Below are 26,304 nucleotides of genomic sequence, written 5' to 3'. Positions count from 1 at the left end.
GGATCACTCCCCATTCAAACCCATGTCCCATCGCCAAAGGTGTAAATACTTATCCAGTGTGAAACAAGTATATAGTCTTATTTTCTTTACATGTCATATTGTTCGGGACCTCCTAGGATTTCCTGTACAGATTGTGACCGCTGAAGAATTCCCATATCTTTATTGATTGGACTTTATACCTATAGCACTAGTAAGACTGGTTATTACATCTGTGTGTAGGCGGTGACCGGCTTACAGTTTAGGATGCTTTTTCGTACAGCTCCAAACAAATACCCATTTATTAATAAAAAAACTTTGTGTGTACCCAGCATTAAACTGTGTGGAACTCTAAAAGTTCCGGTTTGTCAATCCTCAAATCACTACCTGTAGATCTATTGTTCAAGTCAGTTAACACAAATACTCATAGAAACATAGAATTTGACAGCAGATATTTGGCCCATCTAGTCTGCCCCTTTATCCTTCAGGTAATCTCAACCCTTTTTAATCCTTATTTATTTGTAAGGATATTCATATACCTATCCCAAGCAGGTTTAAATTGTTCTACTGTCTTAGCCTCTACCACCTCTGATGGGAGGCTATTCCACTTATCCACTACCCTTTCTGTGAAGTAATTTTTTTTTTTTAACATTTCCCCTGAACCTACCTCCCTCCAGTTTTAGTGCATGTCCTCGTGTTGTATTACTTTTCCTTTGAAGAAAATTTCTACAGAACGCTTTGATACAGTAAACACAGAAAATTTATTTGTCAAACCAAAATTTATTTGTTTTTGTATAAAAAAAAAAAAAAAAAAAACATTCACTTTCCCTGTTCAATGCGATTTAAGGAAAAAAAAATTAAAATAAATACAACTTTATAAATAAAACATAAATAAATGTTCTAATTCGACAATGAAATTAAACACAACAGCATTATTATTATTAGGCCCCCAGATAAATCTAGTGGGGGTCAGTACCAGGAAAAGTAACCACCTGAAACTAGCAGACATTTCAGCGGAAATGGAAGGGGAGCGATCTGTCAATATTGGCAACTAGACCGACTTCTCGATATGTAGAAATTAGAAAACCATGGGGTACGGGTGGTGGCATGTGACAACTTAAAGTGCTGGTATGGATTTCCGCACCATTTAAGAAGGTTATAAAATGGTGCTTAGGATTCATAGTAAATCCTCAACGAAGGGTCTTTGGTAAAGAATGTCAGATACATTAAAGCAAAACTAAGGTGTTTTATTTTGGTGAGAACACAAAATAATGGAGAACACAAAATAATGGAGACTGCCTAGAACAGCAAGCTCGGAAATAAAGTATACCTTTGGTAGTAAACTTAGTGCGCAAGTGGATGGGTGGGGGGTAGACTGGACACAAATTCAGGACTGATGAAAGGCGTTCGGTGACTGGAGTCTAGTTAAAGCCCCACATCCGGATTGTGGGCCAGTGCAGCTAGAAAGCCATAAGCAAATCTATCACAACTGGTCATTGCTAGCAGACCCAGGCACCTCAGGGATGGACATGGTTGAGAAAATACAAGCCCCAGCATGCCCCGCTACAGTTCTACTAATATGGTGTGCCAAAACGTGGCCAGGGCATGCTGGGTTGTGTAGTCAAGAAGGCACAGATCTGCTTCCTGTGACTCCGGCCAATGATAAACTACAACCACAGTGACGGACTTCACAGCAGACTGAGAACCAGATAAACAATCCTACTGTATACGTTCACATACAACCTTGTGAACAGCCAGTTATCGGTTGCTGATGAGACAATCACAGGCAACACTTATTGAAAACACTACAGCAAGACATTGCACAAAGCAAGGAGGGGGAAGCGAGTGTCTTGCTGAACACACAGCTGCTGGGAAGTTGTCACCCAATAAACTTTGGAATGTTTAAAGCGGCAGCCCCCAGCAGCTGGTTCTTTTGTGCAACTGACAGGTTCTGATGAATGGTGGGGGAGGGGGGGCTCACGTTAAACAGCCACAGACGCCATAAGACCTACAGAGAAGTTAGAAGCAGCACTCCAATAGCTCAGCTGAAGTTGGATGAACGTGACAGAATTAATCCTGCCACAGAGTGGCCTCATACCATGATCGGCTTAAGCTTATTAACGAGTCTATCATCAGATGATTGATATTCCTTTTTAGAACGTGCCGGGCACAACAATCAAAGCTTGAAGGACAAGCCAGGGTGGCTGTGTCCAGATGTGTTTTTCCCGTAACCCAGATAGTGGTAAGAAGCACCTTACGTGTGGCACCAGGTGAAGATAGTTAGCTAGTAGGTGATGGTTGGTTATAGTTCCGCTACAATTGGTAGGTTCAGGCTTCAAGCACCAAGAAGCTCAGAGGAGCCCTTGGATTGTAGAAGGAGTTGAGGTCCAGCGACCACTGGTCTCTCCTTAGAACATTTTCAAGTTAATTGTCCAAACAAGAATGCAGGCCGCTGCCTTGTATCCCCAGTAGAAGTGTCCAATCAGTTCAATGGTAGAGTGCCTCCAGGCACATCACACACGGAGGACACGTTGCAGGGATGAGGCTTAAGACTCCGCCTTCTGCTGGAGGAGTTTCAGAGTATATTTCAAGCGGTGGAGCATGTCTGCGCTGCAGCCGCTCTGCCGCAGTGAGTCGAGCAGGAACGTCTGGGAGTTGCGGTCCCGGTTAATGTAAGTGACCAGGTAGACGTCCTGAGGCTTGCTGAGGATGAGTTTAGTGTGATCGTTGTAAAAATTCACCTGCGGAAAAGCAGAGACAATAATTAACACGTGTTCCAACAGGTCTAGACAAAATAAAGAGGTGACCAGTGCACACAGGAACTTGCAGTTTAAGATGGGTGTGTGTACTCCTAACACCCCTTTTATACTAGGATCCCAGGTTGCTGAAAGCAGTGTCACAGCAGGACATCGCCAAGTGCCAGATCTTTATACACTGCACCATTATGCAGATCCAACTGCGCTTGCTACCAGGATTGGCTTACATGTATAAAGGCAGTCAAACACATGCAATTTGGACACACTGCGTGATTGCCACAATTGCAAGAAAAGACCCCAAACTGCAGGAAATGCACCTAGCATACGCCCAGCTTTAGTGACAGCTGCAGAACTATCTTACCTGAAGGGTTCCGTTGTTGAAGAGCATCAGCAGCGCGTGTTCCGTTTTCACCCACTGCAGGAGCAGCAAGAGGGGCTGGCTCCCCTCGTCGTGACACGGAAGATCCCCACCCTGTGGGCACAAGAATCTGTGTTAGTCCATCATGCAATTTGCAGACTGCTGTATTACAGAGTGGTAGAGAGTCTCCCTAAACTTATCTCTAGTAGCATGCACTGGTTGTGTGACATTCCTGGGCTATGAGCATTAGAAACTGGTCACTGGCAGCAGCAGCAATAGCTCTCACCACACCCAGACACTCCAGTCAGCATGGCAGGCTTCTCCTGATACTGCGTATACCTTAATTGTGCTTTACCCGGAGAGCAATTAGGGCTTACGTACTGCTTACAGCAAGACTTCACTCAAAACCAGATACGGAATTTATGCAAAATAGGTTGCTGCTGCCAGTTACATGACGGCAGACATCAGCTAGTGTCACTTCCAGTATAGATATTGGATCATATTCAGAGGTTACTGCTATTAGAACAGCGTGAAGAGGTCACATGCTCAGATTTGCATCTTTCCAACGATAGCCAATTAAAAGCATCACTGTATTTGCAATGCAAATGTGCAGCAGTCATATGACACTGACAATTCTCAGCTGGCTTAGGGAACAGTGACAGGAGGGGGAGGGGGCAATGGCGGCTCATCAGAAATACCCAATTACCCACAAGACTGCTTCTCACCTTCATGAGGTTCTTTTCCATGTATGTAGCAAAGTACTGCAGGACACTCATTTGGCCCTGGAGTTGCTCTGGAACCGCAGTAACAGGGAACACATAGTGGCGGCTGTTCGTCAGATTGTAATGGACGTTCCTGAGAGGGTACATACAAGAAGGTGACTTAGTAAAAGGGCCAGTACAGCAACTGATGCATCTTATTCATGACTATTGAGAGTTTAATAGGAACTCCTGATGGTTTTACTGACCTGCGGTTTGCCGGTAGCACCATGTGCGTACCGTTATTGAAGAGGACCCCGATGCAGCGGTTGGACAGCTGGTAGCCAAACCCGTACTTGTTGGAGTAATCCACCCATTTGCTCACCCACATGAAGTTCTCGTGTCTGGAGAGGGGTGTTGGCTTTCCCTCACCTGCAGGCAAAGGGGAGAAATCCATTTAACACATGTAAATCTCCGCTCAGTTTGTGTTGCTATCTGTAGAGCAGGATTAGTTCGGAGTCTGTTAACCCTTCGAGTGCCAAGTGAATTGGTCAATACAGGTATCAAAATGGTCAAGAAAACATTTAATCATAATGACCTGTAATTGTACAATTTGTTTGAATTTATATAACAAGTGTGAGCGGCGCTGGCATTTTCAGCAGATATTTCACACATGTTGGCACACAAAGGGTTCAGAGACCACGGCATTGACTACAGGGGCAGTAGTTACCTGTTGGCATGGAGGACAGGCAGTCTTTGATGACTTCAAGTGCAGTTTCCATAACTCCAGATGCAGTAATGCAGTCTTCCAGGGCTGTAGAGACAGGAACAGTGTTAGCAGCCATTACATGTTATACACCGCTGCATTACAAAGCCATTTACCACACGCTATATGTAGTGCCACGGTCCCTTACCATCACTGCTAACCAGGCTCCCACGGATTGACTGAGAGACAGACTTCCCAGAAGCCTCTTCTGTCAGAGTTTCTACAGGGCTGTAAGTGCCACTTAGAACATGGCCGGCGACTGGGGCAGCCTGTGGGCAGAAAAGAGAAAAAAAAAGTGTAAAATAATTTAAGATGTCAGAAAATTATTAACTCTGGTCATTGGCCTCATAGGCTCGGTACGCATCAGGATGGAGGTGTATCCCTACCAAACCAAGGACAGCTTGTATAATATAAACGTGCAGTACAGAGTGTAATGGTTAGTATTACTGCCTCACAGCACTGAGGTCATGGGTTCTATTCCCACCATGGCACTAACTGTGTGGAGTTTGTATAGTCTCCCCGTGTTTAAGTGGGTTTCATCCCACATACCAAAAATATACTGGTAGGGTAATTGGCTCACAACATAATTAACCCTACAATGTCCAGGAGAACAGCAGCTTAACATGCAACCTCAAGGACTGTTCTATGCCCGACATGCCAGAACACACACCTCATTGCCATCCACCGTTTTATAGCTCAGCTGTCTGCAGATAGTAGTTTTCATCAGACCCGTCACCAGCTTAGAGATTTCTTCCTTCTCTTCTGAGGGTCCTTTCTTAGCTGCAGGAAAACCAAATATGTCAGATCTAGAACCACACACACACAGCCCTCCATCAGTGTTCCAAGGAAGCACCAGAAGGGTCACTAGCAAGAAGCCATTTTGACCATGTCCCAATTATCTAGCAAGAGTTCAGAGATCACAGCTTTACTACACCGACCAATCACCTCGCATTACCCTAGGAGCAAGTGAAGACCACCTACCTTTGGATTTGCCTTTCCCAAACAAACTCTTAGCAACTTTGGTGAAGAGGCTCTTGGCAGGATGTGGTGGGTGCAGTTCTGGGACCATCACACAACTACTAGGGGGCAGCTTGTCTGGCGTGTAACTCTAAATAAGAATAGACATAGAATTAAGGAAAATCCTTTCTGGGCTTTAATTAAAATTAACACATCAGAATGCTAGGAGGGGGCTAACCAACCTTCGTGAAGAAGTCGTGCTCCAGGATTTGGTCCAGAGTTAGACGTTCAGAGGGACAGCGTTTCAGGATCGCCACGATGAGCTGCTTAGCAGCTGAGGAGAGACAGGCCGGCAGGGTGTATTTTACCTGCTTGATGCAGCGGTAGGTTTCTTTCAGATCCGATGTCTCAAAGGGAGGTGTGCCACAAAGTAACGTATACCTGGGGGGAGGACAGGTTGTCATTAGATTTAATAGACTCCAACAGGAACATGACAGTAGATTAGTTACCACAAGCGAAAAGGTCATGGTTAACCGATGCTATTTTAGTTTAGAAAATAGATTTTTGAAACCAGGAATGGGGGGCGGTGGGGGAGAATAGGGCATCGATGGAGGATCTCTCAGTAACGATAACGGTACAAGATTAACTTAACACCTATGCAAAGAAAATAGGTCAGGAAACCACAAGACCATAATATTTATTCTAGAGAGATTTGCCTTGTTCCCTAACAGGGACGAAGTGCAGACAATTAATGATCTTTACACTAAGGACCCAAAAAGCACGTGATGCTATTTTTGCAGGTGTGGTATCCGCACCAAACAGGCAACACTACAACAAACAGCTCAATGCAGGAACTATGGCTGAGTGGCATAAACACACAAAAATATCATTGGTTTCCTGTGCGTCATTAAACACAAGAGATGCAGCTTGTGATTCACTTCCACCCAGGTCCGGCCACGGAACCCACATTTAAATTTTCCAGAACATAAGCACCTTTCTCTTTTAATGAACAGCTTCAAATGATATTCTATGATAAGAAGGCAGCTAAACTCACATAACACATCCCAGGGACCAGATGTCGGATTCCGGACCGTGGCCGTGTCTGTAGAGGACTTCAGGGGCCAAATAGTTTGGAGTTCCGCAGATTGTTCTAGACAAGAAAATAAGCAGTTAAGGAGCAGGATACGTAGGCTGAGGGGTACATTTACCGAAGCTTCTAAAAATAGAAGAGGGGGCTGTTTCTCATAGCAACCAGATTCGGTCTTCCATTTCTCCGTTGCATGCTATATAATGCTAGGCTGAGTCTGACTGGTTGCTAGGGGCAACATGACCTCTTAATTTGTAGAAGCTTTAGCGCGGACGGACATGGGTTCGATTCCCACCATGGCCCGAACTGTGTTGAGTTTTTATATTCTCCCTGTGGTTGCGTGGGTTTCATCTGGGTACTCTGGTTTCCTTCCAGAATCCAAAAATATACTGGTAGGCCAATTGGCTCCCAGTAATATGTGTGCGCTATATAAATAGCTTATACCCCTTTCACATGGCACAAAATTACTGGGTTGATGCCGGTTCGACCTGGTAATTTGTGTGATGAGAAAGGGGTTACTGCTACCTGGGAGCAATACTGTAATCTGAACCAGGTAAGAAGGGTTCTTACTGGTTCGTTGCAGTGTGAGCGGGTTAATCAGATTGAGCGACCCGTTCACACTATGGAAGAGGCAGCACCAGCTGTAAGCGATGCCTCCTCCCCCGCCCCCAATGATGCGCCGTTGCTCCCCCACAATATTGCCGGTTGGCTGATGCGATCTGAACAGACCGTACATGCAGGGTCAGACCGGGACTGTATCGGTGAAAAAAATCCCGGTGCGACCCTGCATTTGCAGTCTGAAAGCAGTATTAAAATGAACCCCTCTGGTCTTTTCTGAAGACGATCAGCCCCACTAGAGCCGTAAGTAACATTGTACAAGTTACTTAGACCCTGACTAAACCAATGAAGAACGCCACTCACTTTTTCCTTTGATCAGGCGGTTCCAGCCTGGCAGCCAACCCAAAGTCACCAACTTTCAATTCCATGTTCTCATTGATGAAAAAGTTACCTGCAAATATTCAAATAAAAAAAATTATTTTTTACGGGTTCATAAAAGGACCCACTGGACAGCAGACCATAGGCCTTATAGTCTATTTACCTAGTTTGAGGTCCCGGTGAAGAATTCCCCGCACATGTAAATATTTGAGTCCAGAAATGATTTGCTTCAGGTAATACCTGACTTCAGGTTCTAGAAGAGTGTGCCGCGCCTTCCAGATGTGAGCTAGGGACTGCAAATGGAAAAAAACACACACCCTTAGTGTCAAGCCTCAAAGGCAAACAATCCGCGCAAATTCTAGCAGAAAAACAAGATTACTTGAAACGGAACCGGTTCTTGCAATGTGAAGAATTCCGCAACGACCATAACACAGCACATGCTATAGGTGATAACGTAACTGTAAATATGGAGTCTTACGGGGCCTACACATGGGGGGAGATTTTCTGAGCGACGCTGGATCATTCAGCGATGTGTCAAAGCTGTGTGTGCTGAGTGATCTGTCATGGCCAGTGTTCTGCGGTAAGAACACTGACCGGTGATCAACTAGATATATCCAGCATACTACATATTAATTGGCAGACGATAGCGTCACACATCCAAGCAATCTAGTTATATCAATAAAAAAAAAAAAAAAAAAAAAAAAAAAAAACAGCCTGTACTGTATAACAGCTCCTCCCTCCTGGGGCTCAACAGGCTCTTTAGCAAAGCTTCCAGCCTGTAGCCATCACTGCATGCCCTGAAATTCTATCTATAGAGGCCTTATCTGCGAGACAACCAGGACTATGGAACTAGCTGCACAGAGAGCCATTGTGCACCATCGTCTGTATGTGAAGTCTGGAGCGAATCATAGCTACAGAAAAAAAGGGATGGAATTTATTTATGGACACAATTTTACAAAGAGCCTTCACAGCCGGCACAGCTGGTTGTCATTTGACTGGAACACAGGTTAGATTACATTTTCTCTGCATGGGTGGGGGCGTGCGGAGCTGTGAACTTCACAAAGGGGCATACGGGAACAAGATGCCACCACCTGGTGAACTGTACTAATATATACAGACACACAGGAGGCATTGGAATAGATACAGCAGCTTTCTGGCCCACCGCGGCATCCAGCGTATGTTGGAATATTCCCAGCACCTTGTGAATCTACCAACAACAGTCATTGTGAGACTAAGCAGGAAGCTACAACTAGATTTACAAAGCGGAGGAAGCAGGGTTCTAGCATCTGAGTCAGGGAATGGAGTAATAGCAGAAGCTGATGTGCGGGAAAGCATTACTCTGCAGGCCCAGGCAGGACACCTGAGGAAGATATTACCACAGATACTCACTTTCCGGCTGCAGAGTTCAAGAAAAATGTAGATGTTTTCAGAGTCTTCGAAATGATGAGAGAACTTCACGACGTGCTTGTGGTGAAGCTCTCTGTGGAGATCGATCTCATTTACAATCTGCAGGAAGAAACAGAAATGTTAACATGGATTTTGCTAGCCCGGACCACCCAGGAAAGGGCATACTAAACTTCATATTCACACTGGGTCATACTGATTGGTCACAGAACCTTACCAGCTGTTGTGAAACTACACATCCAGGCATGGCTTGCCATAGTTTTAGCATTCTCTAATAGAAAAACTGTGGCAAGGCATGATGGGACTTGTAGTTTCACAACAGCTGGAGGGCCATAGTTTGGACATGCCTGTACAGGTTTTTTTTTTTTTTAAAGGGAGTTTTTCTGCATCACCTTGGCTGCAGATCCAGATTATAGCTACTACATGTATGACCCATTAACCACAGGTGTGTCCATCAGCTTTCATAAGAAGCAGATGTATAAAGGTGCCTGGAATCCTTTGAACAAAGCCTTTTATCATCATGTAAATATGTTACAAGCCTATAAAACTAGGGCCCTAGTCAGCAGGTTGTAAAGGCTATTAACCCCATCATGGAGAAAATAATGCTGGATTTGGGTTTGTCGTATCAGGTTAGATTGGTCCCATGCCTGATTTCAGTTTGAGGGTCCTGATAATGAGACCTGATGAATAAAGCCCCCCATGACTCATCGCGAGGCACTCACCTTCTCACGCTGGTGAGGTTTGGAGACGCGGCTGTGTGGAATAACTTTGACGGCGTAGGTTTTATTTGTGGAAACTTCAGTCATTTCATAGCATCTGGCGAATCCACCCTGAAAAAAAAAACAACGTGTGATCAACAGGTGCGAATTCACTACGGAGCAAGTGAGGACGTCATATTGAGGGGTTAAGTTGGTCCCTTGGCATATAAAGGTGCAGCACCAATACAGAATGTTGCACAGCGCAGTTGGGCGAATGACAGACGGAGGAAAAATACAAGAAGCCATCTTAGGCCATATGCCGACATGCAAAATGATTAAATAATCAGTTTATTTTCAAATAGTGGAACACAGGATAGAGAAATTTAACAGTCAGCCAAACATTGACATAGCACACGAATCTAGACTAGGATGTATAGACCCATCCAGACTGACATCCTATAACGATCTTTCCTGCTGTGGCTGATCCCAATATAACTTCGGATGTGAGAGCTTCCATTGTGCAGACTATTTATAGAAAGCTCTCACCGTCACTCATGTTGGTAGTAATGGAAGACAATGCCTATTCACTAACCACACACAAGCACGGAACCGTCCCCACACCTCGCGGTCTGCAGGAACTTCTAATGACCACTGGCTGCCCAAGGTAACAGCCATACGGTATGATTAGCAGCTGCAGAGTACAGGAGACTGGTCTCCCTCAGTGATCCCATCCAGCAGTCAGACATTGCAGGAGAGGAGGCTGCATGATGCAGACTAACAAAGGGACAGAAAATAGGGGAATCTACAAAGTTTCTGTACATATAACGGCAGCAAGGTAATCCTGCTGAGATGGCATGCAGTGCACTTCTGTCACAGAATAACCATCTAACCTGGGCTATGAGTGCAAACAGTACACTGGTGGTAAATCTCAGGTTTCACAAGAGGATAAGGAATGCAGGTCATCCCCTCTTGACAGGCTGGGCCAAGAATGTAGCTTGCCTTTCAATAGATAGGCTGGGCCAGGATCATGTACAGAGAAAGGACATGACTCAGGGAAGAAGGTGTCTGCGGGCTGAGAGGAGGGTAACGGTGGAGGATACCAGCAGAGTGAGCGTGCCAGCTACATACCAAGGAACACATTCACTAAACCCCTGCAACCCAGTCACACTGAGCTCACTCACAGCCAAGCGTCCTGCACAAACACGGAGTCGTTTGTTGCAGCCTACAGCAACACCTGTTGTCTAGGTGCATAATAGCCACAAATACCAGGTATGGAGGCAGAACCACAACACCGGGCAAGCGGCACTGCAGGATACAAATCCTGGCTGCGTGCAGGGAATTCATGCCAACAATTTAGGAATATTCATGACTGTGCCCCAAGCATACAAATGGCGAAGCCACTGACGTAATAGTAGCAAAGCAATTAAGTCGCTGATGCAGGGCATCCAGAAAGCCAAAGCGACACTTGCCAAGTTACTATCCGAAAACATAACAGCCACTGGCTAGGAAGATCCACATCCAGCCAATCGGAAACACCGCAGAGACCAAGGACAAGCCTGGTGGGTTCAGAGGATTAGTGCAGACATTGATATTCCTGGCTCGTCCCCAGGACATTCACTGCTAAAGGGAGGCAGACAACCAACAGCATTAGTAAAGCACCAACACTATCCATCATGTCGCACATCTCTGCACAATATCATAATTACTAGAATAATCCACAGCCAGGAAAGGAGCCAAATAGGGGGACAGGCTCTGCAGACAATGCTCAGGAACCAGCTGTCAATCAAAGCATACACAAGAAAGGGCGCTGCAGCAGCAGATTGTGAACAATGGATGAATTACAGCAGTGTGCCATCAGATACACAGATTCTATGGTCAGCAACAGAACATGAGCCTGGCGGTGTCCCAGCAGCCACCAATGTCACCCTGCATTATACAGATATATGTCACATGCTGGGCCAGCTCTCCATACATGAAAAATCCCAAAACCCATCTCCTTAACCAGGAGGACAGACCTCACCCCAAACTACACATACAATATATAGTTACCCCAATATTGGCCAAGCAGCCCCCACCTTTTACAATAGATAAACAAGAAACATAAGACATGTCTGGGTCCTCCCACAACCCCACAGCTCTTTCCTGCATATACTGGTAATATAATGGGTACAGGAGCTGACCATTCCTGTGCTACATCGGATCATCGTAGGGTCTCACCTTGCCCAGCTGCCCTGTCCGGCATATACACGTAATATGATAATAGACCTGGGGGGTCTCACGTTGCCCAGCAGCCCTGCACATAGAGGTAATACGGTAATAGACCAGGGGTATCACCTAGCCCAGCAGGCTTGCATTTAATGGCAATACGGTAATATACCTGGGTCTCACCTTGCGCAGCTGTCCTGCCTGTACAGGTAATACGGTAATAGACTTAAGGTCTCACCTAGCCCAGTAGGCTTGCATTTACTGTTAATACGGTAATAGACCTGGGGTCTCACCTTGCCCAGCAGCCGTCCCTTCCTGTAACTCCGGCCGCTCAGGGTGTCTGTGATGATCTTGCATGGGCTCTGGTGCCCGGCGCGGGGGGGATCGGGCTTTGGGGCAGCCAGGACACTGGTCTGATAGGGATGTGACTGAATATAACACGCAGACTCCATGACCGGTCCCAAACATCCAGCCTGTAACCAAAGCTTAGCTCCACTGACTGACTGTCTCCACAGCCGCACTGCCCGGAGCTTTTTATCAATGGGAGGGTGACTGACGTCACACGCATGCGCAGTATCCTATGAGAGGCGTGGTCTGGCAGGGCAGCTGCAGGAGATCGGAGAGAGGACCGGAGCCACGTGGCTTTTATTCATTACCATACTAGTAGTCTAGTAGTCTAGTAGTCTCTCTATGCTACTCACACTGAGCTCAGCGGCGGCTCACTACAACTGCATCATCTCATTCATCTGTGCTCCCCACTCCCACCCATCCTCACTGCTCCCCACTCCCACCCCTACTGCTCCCTACCCTCACACACACTCACTGCTGCCCACTCCAACCCTTACTGCTCCTCATACTCACCCACCCTCACTGCTCCCTACTCCTGCCTGCCCACACTCCCTGCTCCCTACTCCCAATCTTAGTGCTCCCTATACTCTCCCACCCTCGCTGCTCCCTACTCCCACCCTTAGTGCTCCCTGTACTCACCCATCCACGCTGCTCCCTACTCCTACCCACACTCACTTCTCCCTACACTAACACATCCTCACTACTCCCTACTCTCACCCATAGTGCCCCCTATACTCACCCACCCTCGCTGCTCCCTACTCCCACCCTTAGTGCTCCCTGTACTCACCCATCCACGCTGCTCCCTACTCCTACCCACACTCACTTCTCCCTACACTAACACATCCTCACTACTTCCTACTACTACGCACCCGCACTGCTCCCTACACTCACCCAGGTGTACGAATCCCTACACCTACCCACACTCACTTCTCCCTACACTAACCCACTTTAACTGCTCCCTACTCCCACCCTCACTTCTCCCCACACTTACACAACCTCACTGCTAGCTACTGCCACCCACCCTCACTGCTGTCTATATTCACCCACCCTCACTGCTCCCTACTCCCACCCTTAGTGCTCACTACCCTCATCCACCCTCACTGCTCCCTACACTCATCCACCCTCACTGCTCCCTACACTCACCCACCCTCACTGCTCGATACTCCCAACCAACCTCACTGCTCCCTACTACAATCCCTTAGTGCTCCCTATACTCATCCACTGTCACATCTCCCTACCCTCATTGCGTTCTACCCTCACCCACCCTCATTGCCTCCTACTCCCATCCACCCTCACTGCTCCCTATACTCACCCACTCTCACTGCTACCTACCCTCACTCACCCTTACTTCTTCCGACCCTCACCCACCATCACTGCTTTCCTACACCCACCCTTACTGCTCCCTACCCGTACCCACCCTCACTTCTTCCTACACCCGCCGTCATTGCTCCCTACAGCCTTCCTCACTGCTAACCCACACTTAGTCTCACTGCTCCCTACACTGAACCATACTGCTCCCTACACCAATCATTACTGATTCCTTTACCTCTCCTCCCTGTTCCCTACATACAAATGTCCATATTAAGTCTTTGGGGGGCCCGGGGTCACTTTAGACAGGGGGGCCCCATCCCACTTGTCATTACTGGCCGCAAACTGCATGAGAGAATATTACACTGTCAAATGGGTCAATCGGTAACTGCAGGGGGTGGGGGGGGGGGGGGATTAATATAAACATAAATAGTTGGGAGAAGGGGAGATTAATATAAACCTAAATATGTACATAAAATACCACATGAAAAGCCTTGCCCCTCTGAACCTTATGTAGGGTACACACCAGGACGACCTGCTCACGATGCACATCGTGAGCGGGTCGTCAGTGTCTCGTCCGACCCGCTCACGATGACGCGGGAGGGCACGACCCGCTCACGATGTGCACCGTGAGCGGGTCCGATCCGATGGCGACCCGCACCCGGTTGTATGGTCGTCATTGAGATCCTACCTGCAGCAGGTAGGATCTCAATAACGACCGACCGACCCGCGGGACCGCGCATCGGATCGGAATCGCTCCACACCAGCTCAGAAAAGGGCCCAATCAGCACACAATCTGCATCCAATTGATCGGAATCGGATCTAGATTGTGCTGATCGGGCCCTAGTCGTCCTGGTGTGTACCCAGCATTACTCTGTAGAAGCCCTGACAGGCTCAGCACTAACTCTTATTAAAAACCCTCCCAAGATGAGGTCTCTGCTGCTGTCCTCCATGGGTCTGAGAAGCATATGATGAGCTTCACTAAGCAGGGCTCAGCACAAGCCTCTCAGTGCAGTCAGTGTGCCTTGGCTCCTGATGCTCAGCACCATTAATCATTGTCCCATTGGCAGATAAGCAAAGCTGCAGCACTACATTGCTCCCATGCACAAAACCTTTAACGAAAAAAAAAAAATTGTGTAAAGAAAAACAAAAAAGCATGCCAACACAGGGAGCCCCTATATACTGATCCCCTGTGCCCCCCCTAATATATCCCTGCACATACACCCTCACTTCTCCCAGTCACCACACTGATCCTCACTTCTCCCTACTCCCACCGTTAGTGCTCCCTATACTCACCCACCCTCACTTGCCCCCATGCCCACAGCCCTTGTTCCCTAAACCAATCCTCACTGCTCCCCCCTATTCATCCAGAACATGTGTAATGCTTGGACAACCTGTGGCACTCCAGCTGTTATGGCTTTAAAGTCCTAGCATACTGTACCTGCAGGGTATGTGGCTGGATACATATCTATTGGGTGTGGCTATTCAATAATAAGACTGATGCTATCATTTATGTTTAATGATATTAAGTACATTTTAACTCCACCACACTTCCACATTTGTACACCGTTGCACTCTTATTTTCCATTGGTTAAAGCCGTACTTTAGCTCATTATCTGTCAGCTGTGTCAGCAGCTCTGTCGCTCTCTACTTTACCTCTGCCACACTGTGATCTCGCTGGCGAGTATGGAGGGTGATCTAGCACCGCATTATTTTCCTCAGCCAAAGAAACACTTCACAGAGAGCTGTGTGGGCTGGTGCGGTGTCCCGCTGGAGAATGAAAGCATTTCCCATAACTCTGGCCTCATATAAAGCTGGCCATACACTCATGCAATGCCTTAGTAACTGCCCACCAGAGTTTGCTTTGTCGAGCTTTCTTCATTCTTGGTGACGGCAGTGTTTTCCATTGCACGTCTGATTCAGTTTTGTGTGCATGTGAACATTCACAGCCCCCCCTTAGCTGCTACAAGATTGACATGTTATTGGGGTGCAACGGGGGCTGCAACATCTCTCTGCACCACTTGGATGGCTACAAGGTCATCTCATGTGGCCCCTACACACCCATTCTCAGGAACCAATAAAACAATTATAACATGCCCTTCCTGCAGTCCTGTGCCTTATCTCCGCATCTAACCATGCAGTAAATGGCTGACAGCCATCTACCAATCAGCCGTTTACTGTCTGGCTGCTTGCTGGGAGGCAGGAAACTGCTTCTTTGTCGTTATCAGTGTGTGCCTATCACCCACACATGCTTGGAGGGCCCTAGAATTTCCATGTGTTCCATGTGTTTTTATGTCGGTTTTTTGCATGTTGACCTTTTGTTGATTTTGACCATTGCTTGTCGGCATTTTGTCAATGTCAACATTTAGAATGTCACCCTGTTGACTGTCAACCTAGACACTGTGGATCTTTCAATCCACACCGTTATCATGACAAAAAAGTATATTTCTGAAATATGAAAACCCTGCTCAGCCCAGATCGCTCAGCACACATCGCTCAGCACACATCGCTCAGCACACATCGCAGGTGCGCCACGATCTGTGCTTAAACCCCTCACTCAGGACGGGGCTCAAGTCACCCCATGCGTGTGCGGGGCTTTACTGTAATAGACAGAAGCCCAGGGGCTAAATCTGAATTAGGGATGGCCATCGACCATCGATGATTCGAAATCATTGATGGTTCATGGCCGATGTTGAATACTTTTGCCATCGATGGGGGAGAACCAGATGGTTTCCCTCCATCGATGGAACAGCAAAACGACGTTTTGCTTTTTTTCCCCTCAAAGTGCCGGGACACCCCCCCCCCCCCGACATCCACGAAGCCCCACCCCCTGTGTTTTGATTGGCCCACAGGCCAATAAATCAACCAGTGGGTTTTTGAGCGCTAGGGACAGTGGTTATGCACTGTATACAAATAGCTGCCTTATGGTTGAGGGATGCCGCCCTCAATAAGATACAAGAAAGAAAAAAGGACCAATAGGCGCAGTATGTACACAAAAATATATAACACTTTAATCACAGTAATAACACATAAATAACATATAAAGAATTAAAAATAAAAATTACTAAAAATAAAATTGTGGCCACAATAAAAAGAACAGCTAGCAATCAATCAAACACAATGGATGCCCATCGATATGTAAAAATATCGATGGTCATCCATTGCATAATTTAGCACTATTGATGGCCAGCTGCAGAATTGCCATCAATGGCAACCATCGATGGCAATGGCAACGATGGCCATCCCTAGCTAATTCTGAATTGCTGGCAAAGTGACTATATTTGTAGGCAGCAGCAGAAGCAGGATAAGTAGTTCTATGTACAGTACTAAGCCTTGAAGAGATAAAGTAGATAGTGATAAAGTACCAGCCATGAGATAGGGCTTTACGGTATTTTTCTGACCAACTCACAATAGGAGATATGCAAAAAATGTGTAAATTTGCATCTGCGCAAACACTGGATGCAAAACCTGATGTTTGCACCTGTGCCCAGATACCTGTCCGAATCAGGCCCCCAGTGTCACCTTACTCACTGTGCAATGCTGATGCAGAGGGAGATCTCGGGCAGATTGCATTGTGTGACAAATGTAAAACAGGCTTCATGCATATGCGCCCATTCAGATCCGCATGAACCTGACACACCTGCTTCCCCTGTACTGATGGGATGGGGGCAGGAAGAGACTAATGGCCGCTTTTTACTGATTGTAATTACATACCAGTGTTACTGAAATGATGCACCTGATTCAGCCCTGATCGTTAAGCAGCATTCTTTTGCTGCTACACGAGCAGATAATGCCGCCTGCTGGGTGAGCGAGCGTCCACCACCGAACGAATATGCGCTGCACGTACGCTGACACATTCATTCGAAAGCGGGCGTATGGGCAAAAAAAATTATTCGATGGTCTGTGACATCGAATTATTTTTTTTACCCATTCACAAATAAAATGTAGACTGACTTTTATTTGCCTCGGATATGGCTGCTATCGGGACGTTTGCTGACGTCATGCAATGTCAGCCTCCCGGCCCCGTGCAAGCTTCGCCACGCCTGCATTCTCATTGGGACACCCATTATTTTTCTGGGCGCACCCACCATTTTTGTGGGCACGCCCAGGAAACGCTGGGTGTTCCCATGGGACAGCCCCCTGCTCGCCGCACTCTATGCTATTTTGCCGATTAACGGTCATTCCTGAATCACCCCATATGTGCATTGCACCATATTAAACAATATAAGAATGATTTCTTAATATGGCCAAGGAATACATAGAAGCGCCCACCAGCAATTGTTGCAATGCTATGTATTTGTTTCCCTATCTCTATACCCGCAGATCATTAATCATCTGATTATCAGTTAGAGACGGACTACTATCCACGCATGGACACCAGTGCTGTGCGGTATGGCCTCTGGCTGCGTGGTCACAATACATTCCTTAGTAAATACATACCTCCCAACAGTCCTGATTACTGCGGTAATGTCCCGGTTTTCGGGGACATTCCCGCGTCCCTCCCACGGCCGGCAGTGTCCCGCGGCGAGTGGAGGGGCTGTTGGGAGTCCCCCTGTCGGCTGCTGAGCAGCGGGGAATAGACGCACAGCGTCTATTCCCGCAGCTAGGGGGCTGGGGGTATGGCTAGAGGCTCACAGAGCCTCTGGGTCATGCCCCCAGAGCGTCAAAACTGGGGCGTGGCCTCGCGGGAGAGTGGTGAGTATAGGCCATGCCCCCCAAAAATTTCACTTTGTCCCTCCTTGGTCTCCCTACAAGTTGGGAGGTATGGTAAATAGACCATTTATACTAGTTTTTATTCTTAATACTCACATTCACTGCACATGCGCAACTGGGAAAAACGCCACGCCATCTATCGGCAAACACATTAACCCACTGCGGTTACATACAATGCCGCTACAGCAAGATTCTCCGTGCCATTTGGGCACACCTTAGAGCTGCATTTATTTATAACATAATTATTTGGTGAGAAATAGGATTGGCTTCAGTTTGTCCACATATTTTATAATCGGAAGCCACAAACAATAGTTTTACTTATTATGATGACCGATTATCATTTGAATTACTCCTGGACCACCAACCCGCGGCTCCCCTGCAAATATCCCAAGGTGCCCCAGGCTGCCGCGGCACCAAGTTTGGGAATCACTGGGCTAAATATTAGTTAAATCCCTCCCAAAAAACATGGCTATGACAGAGAACTGTAACTGCTTGCTGATTTATTCTCCTAATTGTTACTGATTACACTTGGGAAAGGGGTGGGGACAGATGAGGAATTTGGGAGATAGATGAGGAGAAACAATCCCATAACGTCATTATATAAACATCCTCTGCAAAGTCTTCCCTGTAACTTCCCTTTGCATCCGTAAGTCACACAGCAGCCCCACACCCTCCTGTAATATGAATCAGTCCCGCTGCATTATATACTACACATTGGCCCTTATTCTAGCTGAATCGGACGGATGCGTATTTCGGACAGGAACCGAGTGTTCTTAGCCCCGCCTACCATACGGATCGCTCACACCGTCCAAATGCGGTAAGACGCCGGCCGAACGGACTGCGAGTGGATGTTTCATGTGAACACCTCCCCCATCTGTGGGAACCTCCCCCATCCTCCGATGGTCACCGACCATCGAATGATGGACCGAGTGGTCAGGCAGCACCGAGTGCTCCAGACCACTTGGTCATTTGAACGCCCATGAAACGCGGGGCGTACGCATATGTTAATGAGCCCAAACAGCCCTTCACGCCCCTCACCACCCCCTGATTGGATGGCTCCGTACGATCATTTTCTGCACGGAACTCACGCCGTGTTCGTACGTGTGAGGCATTCTCACATGCGCAGATACGCCTCTGCACATGCACAATCACCAAACATCGGCCGTCTGTCCGCATTCGGAGCCATCCGACTCAATCAGAATTAGGGCCATTGTTCTAGGATGTGTGCTGACACAATCCCTTCCCCTACAGGGATGGCCATCGACCATCGATGATCCAAAATCATCAATGGTTTATGACCGATGTTGAATACTTTTGCCATCGATGGGGGAGAACCAGATTGTTTCCCTCCATCGATGGCACAGCAAAATGTTTTGCGATTTTTTTTTTTCTTTCAAAGTGCCGGGACAAGGAGGGAAACAGAGCAAAAAAGATGCTACAGTTAGAGTCCCGTTGGATATATCATTTAGACACCTTGCGGCCACGAGGTCTTAACGAGACTTTAGGGCTGAGTAATTTTTTATAAAATAATTGGGTACTTGTTTCCTAGCACGGCCACACCGATTTACATCGGGGTGGTCGTGTCGGAAAAATCGGGTCGATCGCATCGCATGCGATGCGATCGACGCGACCGACCGATTTTGGACCCGATTTTTTTTTAATGAAATGTAAATCGGGTCCCTGGGACCCGATTTTACATTGCATTCAATGTAAAATATTCCCAACCCCCCAAAATTTAACGGCGTACAACCCACCCCACGATAGACGGCAACCCGAAGCGTGGCGAGCGCAGCGAGCCCGCGAGGGGCGGCGTTGCGCGTCCTCCGACCTTTTCATTCCCCTACTATCCACGTCGGCGTGGAGCTGAGAATAGAATAGTGTGGCGAGCGCAGCGAGCCACCGAGCCCGAAGCGTGGCGAGCGCAGCGAGCCCCGCGAAGGGGACGCGTATACCTGTGAAGGTATACGCGTCCCCTCGCGGGGCTCGCTGCGCTCGCCACGCTTCGGGCTCGGTGGCTCGCTGCGCTCGCCACACTATTCTATTCTCAACTCCACGCCGACGTGGATAGTAGGGGAATGAAAAGGTCGGAGGACGCGCAACGCCGCCCCTCGCGGGCTCGCTGCGCTCGCCACACTTCGGGTTGGCGTCTATCGTGGGGTGACGACGGGGACATCTATAATGGGAAATGGGTCATATTGGCCCATTTCACATTTTTCAAATTTTTTCACTATTTCAATGTTAAAAAATATTTTAACATTGAAGCCTATGGAAAAATCGGGGGCATCGCGTCGGGACCATTGTTAATGGTCCCGACCGACGCGATGCCCCCGATATTTTACCTTTCCCGACACGATTTCAATGTTAAAATATTTTTTAACATTGAAGTCTATGGGGAAATCGGGGGCATCGCGTCGGTCGCGTCGGGACCATTGTTAACGGTCCCGACCGACGCGATGCCCCCGATATTTTGTCCTAGCCGGCCAAATGGACCTGATTTCAAAGGAAATCGGGTCCATCGTATGGATCGTGTACCTTAACTTAAAGGTACACGATCCATACGATTGTGGCCGTGCTAGGAAACAAGTACCAATAATTGTTTATAAAATGTTCTCAGTGACAGGTTTTATATGTTAAACAAATCATAACTTTGAACCGTTCTCCACATAGGATCATACTGTATCCCTCAAGGTGCTTTCCATGATTATTAAGATATAGAAGTAATGTCAGCGTTAAGTGTAATATGTTTGTCTTTTTTAAAAACATTTTTTTTACCTATATTATAATCACTGTAAATGGAGCATGTACGCTCCTCTTCTTTAAAGCACTGTACACATGTTTTTTGCAATTTTTAATTCACATGTTATGTATGCACTTTTGTTAGATGCTGCCGAGGAGACCCCGGGAGAAGTGTCTCTGTCTCCCTGACAACGCAGCCACCTCCTGCGCGATACAGCTGCTGGGATCTGACATCATCGGCGCTGGACGGAGACGGAGGCAGGCAGCGTCGACGGGCGGACGGATGGACGGCTTCCCTGGCGTCGCTTGGTGTGGCATAATGTGTAATTGCTATTAAGGTGTGTGGTATAATGTGCAATGGGTATTACGTTGCGTATGTGGCATAACTATCTTATGGACATTACAGTATGTGGCATAATGTGTAAGGGTCATTATGGTGTCTGGTATAATTTATTTATTTATTTACAGATTCTTATATAGCGCAGCATATTCCGTTGTGTTTCACAATTGGAAACAACAGTGATTAAACAAACTGGGTAGATACAAACCGAAATAGAGGTAGGAGGGCCCTGCTTGCAAGCTTACAGTGTGTTTTTCTTTAATTTGGGGGGGGGGGGGGGAGGGCATATTTTTACTGTTCACACTGGGAACCTAATTGCCAAGAAACAGTCCTGTTTTTCTTTAAAAAAATGGGTGGGGGGCGCCAGAATTTTTTTTGGCAGGGGGGAGCAAAATTTCTAGTTACGCCACTGGGTTGTATATAGGGTGAGCAGAGAGGGTGTGCAATTAGTAAGGGGGTGTATAAAGGGCAGGGGGTGTATAAAGGGCAGTCATTATGATGGGCTATGATAAGTAATGGGGTGTGCTTAGGTCGAGTCATATAAGGTCCAGGAGTGAAGCTGGGCTTTCATTCCCCCCCCCCCTCCATAACTAACCCCCCCCCCCCCCCCCCCTTCCCCAGCTTTATCCATGCACATGTCACCAATAAGCATGATGGAAATTGTGCTGTTTGTCAGTGTTGATGGTCTGGACGAGTGAGATGACACAACACAATGACTGACTCCTCACCCCACATTACTGTCTTTTATATGTGGATTAGCTTTGTCAGTCTCAGTGTGTGTATTACCATTTGGATCATCAGACATCATTCAGTAAAAGTTGCTGCCTGTAGCTGTGGATGGATGTCTGTGAGGGGTGGAGAGAGTTACCCCAGCAGAACTAGCGGGTTATTATGTGATTAGAGAGAGCGAGGGCTGCCTAGGCATGAGTGAATATAAGAGTCTGTGCAGTTTGGGATGGTATGACAAAGATAGAAATCAGAGTGTCACTTACCCATAGATGTAGAAATAACCTTACAGGCTGTGAATTTGGGGATAAAACCAGAAACACAGTCAGCAGGAGCCCCAGCGCTCTTTAATATACTTCTAGTGGAGTCGATTAGTAATGGCTGCTGCAGTACACACCTGTGGGGATTGCCTCTACCCACAAAATTTAGTACTAAAGAAAAAAGGGGATAACCTATGATGTAGAACTAATTATACTAAATGAATTGGAAGTATCAATTAATGATTAATAATTAATGAATATAAACCTATATGGATGAATAGGATTAATCATCTCTATATATATTTCTAGATGTGAGCTTGGTATTTTCCCCATGTAGTATTGTCCCTCTGAATTCATTTCTCTTAAAATTATAGTATATATATGCAAGATTAGCTTATTCTATTTCCCCACATTGCGATCTATCTATTTTTATATAGATTTAGTACTATTATATTTCTTTACTAGCATATATATATATATTTCATATTATGTGTATTTCCCTCATATATATGTGGATAGAATAGGTATCTGCTGACTGACATATGTATTACTTCTTACTGCTTTCTGTGCGTTTTAATTAATCTCTAATCGATGAATGCTATATGGCTCATATAAATCTTTCTCTACCAGCAACTATAAATTTATATAAATAAATGAAAAATCCTATAATCTCTATTCCCTGTTACTAAATAAATACTCTGACTAGTGAAGAATATTTGTAAATTTGTAATGTGAACGATATAATATGGAATGGATTGCCTCTCTAACCCTGTGACGACTTTGAACATATTATGAATCAATTTGGTTCAATTTAATCATATTGTTGCCATTCCTCTTTTGAAATGTTATAAAAGGACACACTGCTTTCTGCTTAAATTCAGTATATTAGCTATAGTATAATTATATAAATCTTTTATTTATTTTGGTACACTATCTTTTATGTTTTTCGTTTATCTATATATAAAATAGGATAATTGGCTTAAATTGAGCTCCTCATTGCACTTGTAAACGTATAAATAGGATACAAGCATAACAGCAAGTATCCGTCTTGAGAAAGTCTCCATACAACGCAGGAGACGAAACGCGTTGACGTCACTGTATACTGACGTTAGAGGCTGACCGCTGACTCTGGTGCAACCACGCTGACTACAGCTTTACAGCGTCTCTACTTAGAACCAGCGCTTTTATTACCGCAGTCTGTTTAAATTTGGACGCTCCATTTATCGGGAGGAGAAGCTGATGCCCGCCGGCACCTATTCAAAGGTGACCCACAGAGGACAACTACCGGCGGCCACCCGCCCCCACAAACGGAGCAACCACCAGACCGTTCAACGTCAATACTGAAACAGGGTGAGATAACCAACTTAAAATCCCCTGCGCCTAAGTGCTGCGTATTAGACTGTCATTGATACATTTATTGATGTGGAATTGAGCCGCTTCTGACCTTTACTGTGTCTATTTCATTGGCATAAATGACTGTTGACCTTTGCCTATTTCATCTTCATTACAATAACCTGCATTGGACTGAGCTTTACTAACCACCATCCCAACAGTATTATAAACAGCATTTATCACTCAACCCCAAACCACGTTTAAAATCTATCTACAGCGGTGCACCCTTAAGCCACTAACGTCCATCTTTTATCCTAAATGAGGATTGCTAATTATTAATTGTATATTAGCTCTATAGTGTACTGTATATTTTTATATATATATATATATATATTTCTTTATTTGATTTTTTTATTTTTATTTATTTTTTATTTTTCTTATATAAATTGTCTGTTTTTTAATCAAATGAATTTAATTATAAAATTTATACTTTTCTAAAGCAGTGTGTCCGCTTCATCTTTGCACGTTGGTTATCAATCACCTGCATTTATACAGACCATTATATAAGTAGCAGCGCAGAGCACACCACCTCCTTTTCCCCTTTTTTCTTTAGTACTAAATTTTGTGGGTAGAGGCAATCCCCACAGGTGTGTACTGCAGCAGCCATTACTAATCGACTCCACTAGAAGTATATTAAAGAGCGCTGGGGCTCCTGCTGACTGTGTTTCTGGTTTTATCCCCAAATTCACAGCCTGTAAGGTTATTTCTACATTTTTCTCTCTTTGCCATTCCCCGAGCAGCCTTTATTATTATTTATATACATTTTATTACATATAATTTTTTACAAACTATATATTAGTGGAGAAAATTCTTTGTGTGTGATTTGCTATAAACCAACGTGCAAATATGAGTGATTTTAGGAGTTATAATGATCGTAAAACTCGTAGAGATTGTTACTTGTCATCATTTAATATGACACAAAGAAATGAGGAGCCCTTGTCAAGTGCCCCATCTGATATGAATAAACTATTCTACAGTCTTGAAGACTTATTAAAAGATGAGATGAGGAACTGGTGGGACAGTATCTCTTTACAGAAATATATAGATACTAAAATAATCCCAAGAGGTTTAAGACTGTCCAAACATCTGTCTATTAATGACCAACCAGAATTATTGAAAAAATGGAATGAGGCACTTGACAATTGCTCCTTTACGTTAATGAAATTGCTTATCAAATATCGAGAGGAAATGGTAGATAAAATAGTCGTTAAAATAGAGAAAACGAAGGATGAGCTAATGAGCTTTAAAGATAATTCTGCATTCAGAGAGAGAGATGATCAAATTAATTCTAAAGTAGAAAAATTTGAGAAAGAATTAATTACCAATAAAAAACGTAAATGGGAAAGAGATCATAATGATTATCAGAAGAACATTATAAGAACATATCATAAAATTAGAACAAATGAATCAGAGGAAGAAGGCCATGCGCAATATAGATCACGCCCGGCCTTCAGACAACGTAAACAGTCTTATCAAAATTATCATAATAGATCCCAAATGAATTATAATAATCGTAACTATAATAACTATAGAGACAGAAATGATTCCTACAGTAGGGATACTAGATCCTACAGAAACGAATATCAGGAGAAAAGAAGATCCCCTCCTCCCAGGCAAATGCCTATTAATACTTCTAACGAAAGAAACCATAATGAACAGGTTTTTCAACCAAGAGGGTGGCAAGATCAAAACCCTTACTCCAATCTCCCTCGCCATACACCAAAAAGATCTCGCGAGGGAGAGGGAGAAGAGGAGGCAGGAAAAGAGCGAAACAAACCCCGCCTGAAATAGACACCTCCGGTATCTTTAATCTTACAACACATCAGCTTACCGATCCCCAAAAAACCCTACTTTGTAAGGGTCTAAATTTTGCACCCCATCAAAACCCTAATGTATTCGATCTATTTTTAGATCTGAATAAATTTACTAGAGATCTCTGCAGGAAGCGATACTTTGCAAATAAAGAACTGAGCAAAATTAATCAAGATAACGATAATTTTCCTATTATATTGGATGATACTGACCTCTTGGGCCTAGAGACACTAGAAGCCCTACTGGAGGAAAACAACCCCAATGAAATTGAGACATTTAACATTAATACTACCAAAAACTCCACCAATAAACCACTATTTAAGAAAAAATCGAGTTTCTTTCCACTGGAGCACAAAAGCCCAGTAATTACAATATTTTATAACAAAACACTTCAGGAGTTTAAGAATTTATGCTCCCAACCCCCTAAAAATACAAATAAAAATAAAAATGCTAATAAATATTCGAACCGCGGAGTCTTGTCAGCTGATAATCTAACTAAAAAAGAACGCCTGGCCCTCAAAAATCTCAAGGAGGATCTCTCCATAGTGGTCAAACAGGCTGATAAAGGGGGAGGGGTTGTAATAATGGATAGGGAGGCCTATGTAACCGAGGCATACAACCAACTTAAGGATACTAAATATTACATCCAGCTCCCTAACAACCCCTCAATCCCCTACCAAACCCAATTTAAACAAATGCTTGACCAAGCAGTGCTGGAGGGCGCAATATCCAGGGAGGAATCTCATTTTTTATTCCCTTACCACCCCATCACTCCCACATTTTATTTTTTACCCAAAATTCACAAGAGCCTCACTTCCCCACCAGGGC

General features: G+C 45.4%; 1 protein-coding gene across 1 annotated transcript; it reads right to left on the bottom strand.

The window, feature by feature from the left end:
- Positions 1 to 1,951: 1,951 nt before the first annotated feature.
- Positions 1,952 to 12,373, bottom strand: PLK3 (polo like kinase 3). The gene is made up of 15 exons (XM_083157484.1): positions 12,135 to 12,373; positions 9,661 to 9,768; positions 8,924 to 9,040; positions 7,698 to 7,827; positions 7,520 to 7,607; positions 6,566 to 6,661; positions 5,754 to 5,952; positions 5,536 to 5,662; positions 5,225 to 5,334; positions 4,703 to 4,823; positions 4,519 to 4,602; positions 4,058 to 4,220; positions 3,816 to 3,945; positions 3,094 to 3,204; positions 1,952 to 2,717 (listed from the first exon to the last, which is right to left on the bottom strand). The coding sequence occupies exons 1-15, from the start codon at positions 12,291 to 12,293 to the stop codon at positions 2,523 to 2,525; spliced, it is 1,938 nt and encodes a 645-aa protein (XP_083013610.1). The 5' UTR covers positions 12,294 to 12,373; the 3' UTR covers positions 1,952 to 2,522.
- Positions 12,374 to 26,304: the final 13,931 nt, after the last annotated feature.

This window comes from Crinia signifera, chromosome 8 (assembly GCF_055691185.1).
Source record: "Crinia signifera chromosome 8, ASM5569118v1, whole genome shotgun sequence".
Classification (NCBI taxonomy): domain Eukaryota; kingdom Metazoa; phylum Chordata; class Amphibia; order Anura; family Myobatrachidae; genus Crinia; species Crinia signifera.
The sequence above is the reverse complement of the archived record's forward strand: the minus strand, read 5'-3'. Positions and strand labels throughout refer to the sequence as shown.

What these genes read in the sequence shown, in the direction of transcription:
- PLK3 (XM_083157484.1), bottom strand. Translation starts at nt 12,293, where the DNA reads ATGGAGTCTGCGTGTTATATTCAGTCACATCCCTATCAGACCAGTGTC. An exon ending in TGGTCCCTGGGATGTGTTAT is followed by an intron (nt 5,953 to 6,565) that starts GTGAGTTTAGCT and finishes TCCTCCCCCCAG; the next exon opens with GTATACGTTACTTTGTGGCA. An exon ending in TGGAAAAGAACCTCATGAAG is followed by an intron (nt 3,205 to 3,815) that starts GTGAGAAGCAGT and finishes TTGTGCCCACAG; the next exon opens with GGTGGGGATCTTCCGTGTCA.